Source organism: Ochotona princeps, chromosome 11, assembly GCF_030435755.1.
Source record: "Ochotona princeps isolate mOchPri1 chromosome 11, mOchPri1.hap1, whole genome shotgun sequence".
NCBI lineage: Eukaryota > Metazoa > Chordata > Mammalia > Lagomorpha > Ochotonidae > Ochotona > Ochotona princeps.
In genome coordinates, this window is record NC_080842.1 from 24867390 (window position 1) to 24881547 (window position 14158).

Here is a 14158-nt window from a genome sequence, read left to right on the forward strand (position 1 = left end):
CAAAGTCAGTGTTGACTTTGTCATCTTCTAAAATTCTACTTTTCTGTGGGTGCTTATATTTTGGGAACATTCACCACCAATAATAAGATTGCCCTCTCCTCTGCTCCTCGCACTCCATGTGAATTCTGGGTTGCCTGGGAACCCAGCTTCTCTGTCTGAGGATTTCCCAGCTAAAGGGCGTTTGGAAAGGGGGGTGCTGTCCCTTTAAATCCTGCAAGTCAGTTTGGCTCAGGGAAGGCCAGCAGCTCAAGGTCCAGCCCCTAAAAGAGAGAATAGGCACAAATCTTCCATCCTCAGCCTTTGCAACGGGACAGCTGTGCCAGCCAGGCACTGGCAGGATTCGGGCAGCATGGCTGCAAAGCTCGGAGTCCTCCTGCTGGTCCTAGTGCTGGTGCTGGACCCGGCTCAGCCAGGCTCTGGCTACCGGAAGCTTCTGCTGTTGCTGTTGGATGGGTTCCGCTCAGACTACATCAGCGAGGAGGCTCTGGGGTCCTTGCCTGGATTCCAAGGCATTGTGAGCAGGGGAGTGAAAGTGGATTACCTGACCCCTGACTTCCCCAGCCTGTCCTATCCCAATTACTACACACTCATGACTGGTGAGTACTACTGGCTGCCCAGGGTAGTATTTGAGTATACCTTGAGTTTCTGCCATTAGGGCAGGAGGGCTTCTTGGAATGTCCAGGTGTCCCCAGTCTTTAGAGATACCAAATGCTTGACAAAAATTCTGTGGTGTGGGCTTGGGAAAATGTGTTGTCATGGTTGTGTTGTTCTCCAAAAAGTTCTCCTAAGGTCCTGTTTGGGATTCTCTGAGTGAAGAACAGTGAACTGTGGAATGAGATGGCAGTGAGCAACTTAACAAATGACTGTTTTACAACCACAAAGCCTAGCCAATTCCGTGTTGGCTAAGTTCAAGTGTAAAAAGCAACAGGTCTTCATGGGGCTGTATCAGATTCTTTCTGCGCCTTTGTTCCTTTCTCATCTGTCATCCCAGGGTAGGGTGGGCTGGTTTGCCAATGTGCTAGACAACAGGGAGTCAGGTCCCTGGATCACTGGTGGGGGGAATTTCGGGGTCACGTCCCTCAGCATTCCTTAGCAAGGTCAGTTTCCTGTTCTTTCAACTTCTTGGCCACGTAGGTGGTGAAATAAATTGTGCAATTTGGATTCCCCATCTCAACTTGAGCATCTGTAACAAACAGAAGACTCCAACAAAGCAAACAAAACCTTGGCTAAAACTCAGCCTGTCTGGCTGTGGGAGAGCTGATTTGACTATAGATAATGGTCATCTGCAATTGCCACAACTCCAAATGGGATTCCATGAATCTGCCCATCTGTGTGCAACAATACGAGAGGTCTTCAGAAAGTTCAAGCAAAATATATATTGTGAAAAAACCATGTCTGGATTTCAAGGCTTTTTTGTTTGTTTGTTTTTGTTTCTTGTTTTTTGTTTCTGCACCCAAGTCAACCTCTTTCTTCTGTTCTCTTATGAACTGTTTAAAGTGCCCTTGGGAGCCTGCTGTCTTTCCCTTACAGATGCAAAAGCCAAAAGTCTTTTGCACCCTGACACCATAAAGTTAAAGCTTCAGGATGGATTTCACAGAACCAACTGGTTTACCCAAAGTCCCTGGGTCTGTGTGCACATTTAGACTTGCCTTTCTAACCTTTGTAAGGCCAGTAAGAGACTCTTAGCAATGATTTAGCCAGCCATCCAGGGAACCTGTTCAATTATTGCTAGTTATGCAGGACCTAGCTGTGCTCTCTGAATACAGGGAGAACTTTACTAATTATATTAACAGAAAGGGGATGCAAACTCTGCTATCTCATGACAGCTCTCCACCAAACACCAGAGCCAAAGGACTCCAGGAACACGCGTGGATATTCTTAGCTGTGTGCCCTGAGCCTAGGGAGAACTTTACAAATTATGTGGCTAATGAGGGGCTGTGAAGGTGGGCATGCTCAATTTCATCCAGCATGCCTTATACGTGTACCATTGAACTGAGGTGCACAAGAAAAGGGAGAATGTTAAAAACCATTCAGACTGCACACAAGCAAGGACTTTGTTTATTTGTTTGTTTATTTATTCACCTCAACAAACAGCCAGTCTCTAAGACAAACAAAGTCAACAAAAGTCCCTCTCGTCCTCACTTGGCACGCTTTGCCCCTTGCAGGAAAGCAGCTTGCAGGCTGCTAGGTCCCACACAGATGTCATTGTGTCTCCTGGCCATGCCTCATTTCAGGGCAGGGGGCCTTACCCACACAGCCGCCCCCACTTAAGAGTTGTCCATCACAGCCCTCCTTGCTGCAAGATACAATTCATCCGCTGCCACGTGCAGCTTGTTCAACCACACTAGGAAATGAACAAAATCCACTTTAGAAAGTCAGGCTCCAGGTGGTGAAAAGGGACCCTGACAGACTGCATAGAGCAACCGAGCTAGTAACACAGCCTGGTGTTGGCACACGGTCATCTGCACACAGCCTCTGTCACATGGAGACACACCTTCTTGTGTGGCTGTGTGGGTTTTCACTTGTCTGGCCACAAGTGAAGAGCCCTTTCAATGGTGGAACAGTGTAGTCCTAACGAGCATCTGGCAAAGTTCTCAGCTCTGCTCTCACACTGGGGCTAGACTGAGGCAATTGTAAGGTCTCCATGGGTTTCATGCCTATATAGGCTCAAATGGCAAAATATACCATCTAACTGGAAAATCTACTAGATGTAGAAGTTGACTTTTCCACTTTTATAGAAGCAACAGTGCACACAGAATATCTACCAAGGCTCATGCTTATGTCCAAGTGTTCCTTGGGAGGACTGGATCTGTTGAACAAACTAATGGTGTAGGGGCAGAATTTGCAAATTGGAACATGTCAGACCAAGGGAGTGGAATCATCTCCATTGTTCTGGAAGTGACTCAGGCATGGAATTTGACTATTTCCCACAATATGTCTACTTATCTTTACACTTGATGTTGAAATAACTCTTTGTTCTTTCTTTCATGTAAGAAGGGATAAATTCACTGGAAATTATGCTTAAACACATGGTTTCAGACATTGAGCATTTGTGAACTGACAAAGTTATCATGCTAGATATCTTTGGTACCCAAAGAGATGTGGATTTAGGCTGCTTTGGTATTCGTGTTCTTGCACCTAGGACAGGAAGCCCTGGGTGTTCCTGGAAGGAATGTTGGCCTGGTAGCCAGGAGAACTTGCTTGCATTCCTCCCAGGGAAGGCTCCAACAAGCTTTCACACTGCTTTGGGCCATATTTTCCTCACTGCAGGACTAAAGGAGATGAGCAGGCAGCTCTCTCTCAGGCAGCAGTTCTGGAGCTGCGGAGTGTACACAGGAATGTGAGCAAGACATGGGGGATTTCTGGGAGGCCGTTGTGTAGAAGTGAACCCTATGACACACACTCCCTGAAAGAAAAAAGAAACAAGCAGGTGGGGAAGCTACTGGAATGGTGGGGGGGAGATCCACAGCCACCACTTGCAAAGAACCTTGGAAACTGTGCAGCCCAGTCACCAACATGGAGGCCTTGGAGCAGGTTGATTTGGTCTCTCAAAATGTGAAGCAGTTGGCTGCTGGAGACACTGAACCTCAAGACTGAATCTTTTCCCCAGGGAGCTTATATTCAAGTTGAGACGAGACATTCAGAGATGTGTAACCACTCATATTCTATTTTTATTTTAAAAGATATGCTTGCTTAGTTGAAAGGCAAGGTTAGAGAGAGAGAAAGAGAAAGAGAGAAAGAGAGAGAGAGAAATCTCTTATCTACTTGTTCACTTCCCAAATGGCCATAACAGCCAGTCCAGTCCAAAGTTAGGAGTCAGGAACTTATCCTGGGTCTCCCATGTGCTGGGGACCCCAAGCTCTTGGACCATCCTCTGTTGCTTTCCTAGGCACATTGGCAGGAAGCTGGCTTGGAAGCAGAGTAACTGAGGCTTGAACCGGTGCCCATGTTGGGTGCCAGCAGAGGCTTTACCCACTATGTCCCAGGGCCATCCCTTTGCTAGTATTCTAAAACAATGGCAAGGTACATGATGTTATGTCCTGAATTATGTTCCTTGCCTCTAAACTTAAGGTGCTGTTCCAACCCCAGTACCTTACTTGGAAACAAGGCAGTCAAAGAGGTAGTTAAGTAAAACTGGGACCGTCCAAGTGCAGCCTCTTCCAAAATGACTAGTGTTCTAGGAGGAAGAGGAAGAGAGCCTGGAGTCACTATGGCAGGGAGAAAGAGCTATGGGAGGACGCAGCAAGAAAGAGGCCATCCACAAGCCAAGGAGAGAGTCTGGACAAGCCAAGCCTGCTCACACCTTGATCTTATTCTAGAACTTGAAAAATTAAAATCTTGTTCTGTGAGCCATTCAGTCTATCATTCTCTTTCTTGGCAGCCTGTGCAAAGGGATTGGCAAAGCACCAAGCATCATGCCCCCATCTGTCACAAAGGACACAAGGAGAGGGAAACTTCCCTCCAGCTGGAGGCACGTGAGAAAATGTTTCAAAGTGATAAAATCTGCACTGTGGCTTATCAATCATACTTCACTTTACACATAAGGTCTCCTTCTAAAGGGCCTCAATTAAATTAATTTTACTTAAGTTTAATTAAGATGCAGTCACAGCCTGCTACAAGAATGCCTTCTGTTTTAATCTTTCTTATGGTGGATTTTTTTTTTTGCAACTTATTCTTTCTTTGGGACTAAGTCTACATTTTCATTAAGTGAAGTTTAACATAAAATCAATAGAAGAAACCAATGAAGTGTTCAATACAGGTCATGGATAAGAGAAGGTGCAGCTCATGTTTTGCACAATTTAGCGTAGTTTTGCTAAGGCTAATGGCAATATATTGTTTTTGTGTGTGTGTGATTCTTGGACATCTTTTGGTGAAGGCGAAGGGGGTGTGAGTGTGGCAGAGGATGGTGTAGCACTTTTACTTCACTGCAAACATACACTGAAGCTAGTCTGCTCTATAGTATTTTGACATTTCAGCATCTAAGTCAGCAAGTGACAAGCAAGGACGCTGGGTGTGTGGTTCTCGCCACTGCCAGCTGTCGGGAGCAGAAGTGTGGAGGCAGGAGGGCAGCGGAAGTCCAGTTCTCACCCTGAGCAAGCCCAGGGTTGCATCCTGCAACGACCAGGAGGTTCCACAAATAACCTGCGACTCAGAGCAGAGAGCTACCCAGGACTAGGCCTGGAGGCAGTGAGGGCCTGAAAAACAGGGCTTAATGAATTCTCCCTGGGAGCCAAGGCAAAACCCAAGAAGGTAACTGCCTAGAATAATAATTGGTGCCAATGTCTTTCCTATCCCACTCCCAGAAATTATGGGTGGTGCACATCTGGAGTAGTGAGCAGACTGTAGGGTAAGGTACGCTTTCCTCCACTTTCAAGAAAAACATCTGATTTCAATTAAAGCAAGCCATCACTTGGACCAAAGGAAATCAACACAGAAAACGCATGCGCAAATCATGTTCAGGGAAGTGGGGGAGGGTGGGAAAGCTCCATCCTCAGTCTTCAGCCTGGCTCAGTGGTGTTGTGGGCTGGGTGTGTGTGTGTGAGTGCCAACCACAGACCTCTGCCCACCACAGCACCAGGGAGGATGGGGGCAGCTGCTCTGATTTTCTCTCCACTCTTCCACCCCAAATCAACATCTACATGGGATCACTCACTCTGGCTGTGAGGTTCCTGACACATGGACTCCTCATATAATTGGGGTGCCTCCAGTGCGTCCCGCCTCTACTTTGAGCATCTGTTATTATCAAGACCACCCATGCCGTGGCACTTCAGTATGGGATGCAGGTGTCACAAGTGGCAGCTTAATTCACTATGTCATAACACCAGTCCCTCAACTTATCTTTTTTGGGGGAATCACAACTTAGACCCCAATACATGCTGTACTGGAAAGAGCTATGAATTTGCTTCAAAGGGTATATTTTTAAGTTATTCTATCAATTCTTGACCCTCCAAATTTGAACAGGTTCTTTAGAGTTTTAATTTTTTGAACAGTAGAATAAAGAAAACAAAACTTACCCAATAGGTTTAGTGTGAAGACAAAATATATGTGTAAAATCTGTACGTATCATATGCTATATCAGAAAAGTTAAGTTTTGTGTTTTGTTGTTATTGTTTTCAGTAACAAGCAATTCCAAACTATACCTGAGGCTTCCAACAGCTAAGGGTTGCTTCTCACTGGTGCCCATGGTCTTCAGGAATTAACTCTACCTGTTTCCTCTTCACTCTGGGCCCCATGCTGAAAAGCTCATGAATGGGACATACTGCTCACAGGGTGTGGTACGTGGAAAAACAACAGAAAACACAATAAGAAGACGTGCTCAGAGTGCAACCCAAGTGCCCCCGGTCACTGCTCATGCACTAATGCAGATCTCATGGCCACATCTGATGCCAACACTTCAGGGATGGCTAATCCTCACATCAGAAGGAGGAGGAAATGTCTTTGACGTTAACACAATGTGTAACACACCCTATATGGCTACTAGCTGTATCAGTAAGACATTTGTGGCTGACTTTTATTGCCGTTGGAAAATGTAGATGAGGAGAAAATATTTTTAAATAATGAAAATATTTTTAAATAATTGAAATATAAAATAGCAAGTCATCAGTCAAATAAATTGCATCTGGGGCAAGAGAAAAGCTTGGTGCTGTATCATTTGAAGGAATGGCACAGAAAAACATATCCATGAATGAGGGGGAGGTAGTCTCATTGGAAGGAATTGTGGTCTTGAACATTCTAGAATTAAGCATTGAAAAATGAATGTGAAGATTTTTTTTTGTTGTGAATGATTTTTGAGCAAGATCTAACTTCAAAGAAGTGGATGATGACTGTGATGATATAAGTTTACATAGCACAAACAAATTATGAGACGTGAATATTAACAAGAAAGAGGAAGAGTGGCCAGTCCTGTTTACTATTTGCATGTGGGCTGACAGGTTACAAAAAGATGAGAGTTTGTGAAACAAAACAGCCCACATGCAATTATTGGAAGACTTTCCGAAGAGTGTCCAGCAAACTCCCTCCTTCTGGGTAGAGGGAAGTAGTTGAATTTGGAGAGCACTCTTAAGACAGAACTTGCTGATTGGCTGGTAAGTGATTAGAAAGAAGGAAGAAGGGAGCTTGAACTGATTTCCAGGCTGTAAGACACCGAGAAATCAGACTGAAAGGGGCGCCTATTTGCAGATTTGAAGAGTTATTTCTCTTAGTGAAATGTTTGGAGGAAGTAAATCTTCATCAGATTATATCTCAGTTGGAGTTGACCTTTTAGGGGATCAGAGACAATGTCTTGAAGGAAAGTTCCAGAAATGTGTAAAATAACAGCGGTCGTAGATGAAAGAAATTGATCTGGTAGATCCCAAGTAAGTGAACTTCCTATCCCTGTCTTGCCCTACACCAGGCAGAAAATATTACTCACAGATGCACAATTAAAACCTGTCTTCTCATCCACATGCACTTATGTCTAAATTTTGACATTTATTTTCTAAGGACATTTAAACCACATTTCCGTTCAAAATTATAGTCTCTGCAAAGAGAGAGACAGATTAAGCTGCTACAGGAAGTAGGCTGGGCAGGTGAGGCGCCAGGCAACAGCAGTTGGGAGGACCCTAACCAGCCCACACCCTAGGGGAAAAGTGCCTGCTGAAAATCCACAGAAACAACGTCTTCTGGCACATCATTATGTAGGCTCCCATCAACAGCCGTCTCTGCGCTGAAGTGCCACTCTGCAAAAAGTATGTTTCCTTTGGCTGCTGTGGTGAGGAGAGGGAGTGTGTATGGTAGGGTGTTCAACTGCTGTACACTCACTCCCTGCCGTAGGGAGTGCTTAGGGTGGTGGGCAGAGCTTGATCATGTAACGAAAACTTTCGATTGCACTAACAGCCAGCCCATTTTCAGAAGGTTCATTTCTGTGGAGCCATTGTGGTTTGCAAACTATGGCCTACCTGTCCCCACCTCCCAATCCCCTGCCTCCCCCAACCTGTTCCTTACCCTCAACCCCATGCTGTTGATTGATACAACTGCTTTTCTCCTGCTGAGGCTTCTGGGAGTTCAGGGGGAGCCATGTTTCTTCCCCTCATACCTTCTTCATCATGAAGCTGTGCCAAGAATGGCTTAGAGGACATTTACAATGAACTTGCAGGGAACCTGACTCAGCAAGTCAACAATCGCCTTCAGAGACACCTACTCGGATTTCAGAGTTGCCGTCTGTGAATGGGATCATTGTGTCCACGGCCTAACCAAGCAGGGCCTCTGGCTGCTCTGGGGGCTTCTTGGGGGTCCTCTGTGTAGCACTTGGCTCTTGTTGGAGATCTTGCTTGATTTTAACCACTGCCTATTTTCGGCTTGCTGACAGCACAAGAGAGAGATTCAACAGGGAGGTCGTGGAGGGATGTGTGGGCAGATTTAGTTAGAAACAGACCTGGCCAGACTCAAGTCATAAAGGGACTTTTGGTTCAGGGTATTGCAGATGCATTACCCTGTGATGCAATAACCCACTCTGTCCAGTGGGAGGTGAGTGTGAGAGTATATTTGAGGGTCTGCAGCAGGGAACCCCAACTTGTGTGACCTGGGTCAGGTGGGGCCACAAAGCCAGGTCCCATGGCACAGGCACCTCCAAGTGTGAGCAGCATTTTCTCACTCAGTCCAGTTTGCTAAAGCAAAATGTGAAGTAGGCAGGTGAGTCATGGTAGATCTGAACAGGGCCCAGCAAAAGGGTCAGGGAGTCAAATTTCTTTTCCCAATTTCACCATGAGTAGCCAGGACATTGCTTAAGTCCTACCTTCCTTTCTACAAGATCTAGAGTTTTGTTGCTGAACTCCATCTGTTGACTCAGGCTCATTTCCCCCCCAAACAAATGACTTAGTGCACTCAGATACTTATTTGGATCTCATTGGATTCTGGAGTCTTCTGGCCATATTCTTTGGCCTCAAAGTTTCCTCCCTTCCTCTTCATGCTGGACACTTCTCCCTGGGCCAAAACGAACACCACTGCTATGTTCAGTCTTCTGTCCTGGGCTTCCCAGCATCTGGGGCTACCCCTGTGGCTTGCTGGGACCTGTGGGTGGATCTAATTCCAGGTTCCTGTTACTCCCAGTCTGGATTCTACTCATGCATCCTTGCCAGCTGGCCTTGTCCCAGACCATGACAGCTCTCCTTGCACATTTCTATTTATGGTTTTCATACTCCATTTTGGTATACATTTTTCTATGTAAAATATAGCACTAACATATGAATGAGCTTGGAAATATGAAACAAAATCTACTCCCTCCTAATATCAGTATCCCCACGGATTCAGAATTACAAAATGTTAAAAGTGGAAGATGCTGTGGGTGTGCTAGTGGGTTTGTCTCATGTGCAGAATGGGGCACAAAGGCCCAAGGTGTAGATTCAGAAGTGATATATAAGGGTAAGACCACACCAAGTGCAGGTGTCCAAGGTGGGGCTGGCATCTGGTGTCGTCTGTGATGAGGTACAGAGACCCAAGCATTCTTTCCTGACTCCTCTCACCTGCTGGTCTCTGCCTGAGATCTCCAATTTACTCTGAGCCGTCTGCTCTTCCACAACTGTGCTCCTCTTTTCTGGGGTCACAAAGAAGGTTATGAATGGTGTCCTAGTTCAGCTCAGTCACTTCGCTACTTCTAGTGCCATGATTAATCATTTAAGACAGGTTTCACTCCCAAAGCTCCCTAGGACAGGTAAGAAAATATCATTCCAAAGAATTCCCTTCCAGCCTATGTCCAAATGTAGGATAATATCTTGCTACAAGTTAAAAAAATAAAATGAAAACAATAGTGACTTTAACCAACTTTCAACCACCTGTTCAACCGTTCTTTTGAACTGATTGCCCAGATTTGTTGTTGTCATAAGGATTTATCTCAGAAGTGTCCCTCTGAGGACATCAGGCTGTTCCCTGACCTTCAAAGAAAGGGGTCACCATGGTTCTTGTAGCCAGTTGTTAAATTCCTGGAGGAAAGGAACTTAAAGTGTGATCTCCTCTTATCTCTTTGCATTTTCTGTTCTTGCTAGAGGCCTCCCTGGGCATCTTAGTTCTTTCCTTTGCCAACCCTATTACCTCTAGGAGGGCTGTACTCCCATACTCCCATGCCCCAGTTTTCCTCCACCCATCTTTCTCTTTTAAGCCAGAACAAGACACTCTTTTTTTTAAAAGGCTTTGCTCTTGAGTGGTAACGCTGCAGAGCTGGACATTGCCTTGAGATCTGGTTTCAATCTGTTTGCTAGCTCTTTTTCCACTCCCCATGTAAATCCCAGATTTTGGTAATTCCACTGACATACAACCTTGACAATGCTCTCATATATCAGTATTTCCCATCCAATCATACATCAACCACTCACCATGTGGAAGGTGCTATTCTAGAGATGACCAAGACATGACATTTTTCTTGGACAAGCTTGTAATTTATTTGGAGCAACTAAATGAGAGATCTTCAGGAAGTTCATAGAGAAAGTGCATTTTTTAAATATTTATTTATCTTTACTGGAAAGGCAGGTTTACAGAGAGAGAGGGAGAGACAGAGAGAAAGATCCTCTGTCCACTGGTTCACCAAGTGGCTGCAATGGCTAGAGCTGAGCTTAGCTGAGTCAACCTGAAGCCAGGAGCCAATAGATTCTTCTAGGTCTGTCACATGAGTTCAGGGTCCCAAAGCTTTGGTCCATCCTCTACTACTTTCCCAGGCCATAAGCAAGGAACAGGAAGTTAAGTGGAGTAGCTCAGACATGAACCAGCACTCATATGGAATCCCAGTGCTTGAAGGGTGAGGATTAGCCATTTGAGCCATTGCACTGGGCTTAATAAGGTATGTTTTCAAAAAAAACTATGCTTGATTTCAAAACTGTTGCACTAAGATAAACCTATATCTTGATTCTACTTTTACAAATTTTTTGAAGTCTGCTTGTATGAAATGAATCTGATCAAATGATAGAACAGGTACAGAGGAAGCCGAGGTCGCTTCTGAGGGTGAGTGCAGAAGAGGGGAGGGACCCTGAGTCAACCACTATTCGGGTGAAGTCTGAAGGCTTTGGACAAGTTGAAATCTGGAGGAAAGGCCTTGCAGGTGAACTGCACAGCACAAGCCAAGAGGCAGAATGAGAGTGACGAGGGGTATTTGGCGACCAGAGCGAAGCTTGGAGATCCTCGCTGGCATCTCTGAACACTGTGGGTTTGAGGTCATCCAAGTCTAAGATGAGACTGACAGAGCCTGGAAGTAAATTTCCCAGTGCTGATAGAGACCTGAGGCCAAACTCGTTCTGGGCTCTGTGGAGAGGGAGCTGGTGGGAATGAGCCGATGCATAGTGTTGCAGGGGAGAGTCTCAGAACCGAGCAGTCCAGCGTCTTAACTTACGATTCATGAATTAATCTGTGCAAAGTGGATCCAAGTTTCACAAACTGGGGTGCATAAGAAATATTACATCTTTCTCTTTTCTTTAAATAACCCTAAATCTATGCACAATTTGAAAAACATTTTGCTAAATGAAAGAAGCCAGACACAAAAAGGACAAATACTGCATGATTCCATCTCGATTAGGTAATCCAGAGTGGTTAAAATCTCAGTGATTCAGGGTAGAATAGTGGTTATCAGAGGGCTGGGGAGACAGGGAATGAATCATTGGTGTTAAATGGGCACAGAGTTTTGTTTTATTTTTAGATAATATTAACATAATTGATCAGGGTAGGCTGGATCAAGGGTTAAGAAAAAGTGGGTATGACCATTGTTTCCTAATTTTCTATTTCTTCTTCCTGTTTCTGGGGAGTGGTGGTGGGAGGGGACAAGGAGAAAAGTCATACCCAGCCTCACAGTGGCCCCAGTATCCAGGGATGGAGAATGGCCACCTAACATTAATCCAGGGACCCAATGTGGTGCATGCTCCAAGGGTTCGGCCCAAGTGGTTTCGATAGTTCTTAAACGTTGCCAATCTTGTCAATCTGAGGATGAGGGGATCCTTTCAGTGTCCATTGATTAACATAGTCAATCTTAGAGTCTCCATTCTCACAGATATTTGCTGTCATCGTTGGGCCAGGGGAGTTGTCCGGTTTGTTCTGCACTCCTTCCTTGGGCTTGGTACAGATGTCCTCTGTAGCCTTCAATGGGCTGCTATAACCTCTATGTGGATCTGGGCCAGCTGTCAACTACTCTATCTTTACCACTGAGGAGGACCAGTTCTCACAGGTGGGTCAAGGGACCTGGGCCAGGTGACCTGGGCCTCACGGCTGCCCCTACATTCAGGGCTCACATGATCTTATATATTCTGGTGCAGAAGACCCTGTTATTAAGATGGCAGCAATCTCCAAATTTGTCTATAAATGCAACACAATCTATCCAAATCCCAGCTGATGTTTTTGCAAAAATCTACAAGCTTATCCTAGGCTTCATACAGAAATAGAAGTGACTCAGAACAGCCATAGCAATCATCAAAAAGAACATAGTTGGAAGAAGTACACATATTGATTTCAAAACTTCCTATAAAGTTATAGTAATCATGGCAGTGTGGTTCTTGCATAAGAATAAATCTTACAATCAGTGGCACCAGCACCATTTGTGGAGAATACTATTCCTTCCCAACACTTTTTTTTATTGACTAATTAACTTACTGGGTAAGTAGGAGGCAGAGAATGGGAGAAAGCGCCAGCCAGCTGCCATACATTGGTTTACTCCTTAGACGTCCATACAACTGGGGCTGGGCTGGGACCAACGCTGGGAGTCAGGACTCAACCCAAGGCTCCCACATAGCTATCAAGAACCCAAGTCCTTGAGCCAGTACCTTTGTTTTCCCAGGTTTTGCATTAACTGGAAGCTGAAGACAGATGCCAGAGTCAGGAACTAAACTCAGGCACCTTCCCCCATCAATGTTTGAGTTTACTCTTGAGGTCTCAACTTTATTTCACTGATTGTAAGATTGGGGATTGTTGCCATCTTAGTAATATTACACTTTTTTATTCATAAACAAAGATATCTTTCCACTTATATTGGTTCCAGTTTCCATCCACAATGCCTTGTATTTTCCACTATGAGTCTTGTATTTCTTTGTTAAATATTTCTGAATATTTTATTCTTCTGAAGTTGCTTTGAATGCATTTTGCTAATTTCATTTTGTAGCAAACAAATTGATATTGGATGTTGATCCTGTTTCTTGCTGAATTATCCATTATAATAGTTTCTCTGTATTCTTTAGGGTCTTTTGCATCAGAATATATAAGATCATGTTTTTCTGCAAATAAAGACAGTTATTTCTAACCTTGAGGCCTTCCATTGATTTTTACAGTCATCTTGAAAATGACACAAGCTCATTTTAGAGATTTAGAGGTGAGGGAAGTTAAATCTAGAGAGGTAAAGAGATCCCCTGGCTGGGATGTGAGTGACTCGGGCCAGCCCCCTGGCCTTGTGCTTCACCACCCATCAGTCGGCTTGCTCACCACGTCGCTTCCCCTTGGCAGAGTTGGAGGCTGCAGAGACAATGGGTGGCCTGTATCCCCACAGCCATGCTATTGTCTTCCTCTGTTGCAAGCAGTCAAGCAGGGAACAGAATGTCCATTTCCCCAACATCTACTGGATTTGGTACTACACTTGGAGCTATATAGCACTATGTACAGAAATCCTTAATAAAACCCTCTAAAAGTGGTCATAATCATACCTATTGTACAGTTGAGGAGACTGAGGCTCTGGAATCCTCAATGACTTGTTCAAGACCGTAACAACACGTAACTGGAGGAACAGCAAGTTTAAAATCTCATGTATCTCCCATGGCATCACACTGCCTCTTTCTCCCTGTATCTCAGGAAGTGGCTCTCGGGGCAGTGCCATCCCGTGTAGCCATCTGTGTGTCTGTCCCTTAGACAATGATGTTGTGGTTCCAAGATGCATGTGGTATGTGCCAGCACACAGACACCCCCCATAGCGCATGTGTCCTTGCCATTCCAGATTTCTTCAGCCTAGGCACCCTCACAGCAGACAGTTCTTTGAGCCCTCCTTTGTGTGACTCAATGGACAATGTGAACAATACACGCTGCTAGGATCGAATATAAAAGAGAGGCTTCAACCTCAGACACTCAGCTACTTATCTCAAATGGGCACGGCTGCACAGTTGGGAGCCATGGTGTAAACAGTCCTCTTTTGATAACGCACAGCTGGGATCTGACCCAGACCATCAAG

The 14158-nt window shown here is 45.0% G+C and overlaps 1 protein-coding gene across 1 annotated transcript in view; it reads left to right on the plus strand.

Annotated features, from left to right (window-relative positions):
- Positions 1-260: 260 nt before the first annotated feature.
- ENPP6 (ectonucleotide pyrophosphatase/phosphodiesterase 6) overlaps positions 261-14158 on the plus strand; it is a 92656-nt gene continuing 78758 nt past the window's right edge. Inside the window, exon 1 of the mRNA XM_004579260.2 lies at positions 261-596. Within this exon, the coding sequence (XP_004579317.1) occupies positions 350-596 (247 nt within the window). The 5' untranslated portion in view covers positions 261-349. The remainder of the gene's footprint in view (positions 597-14158) is intronic.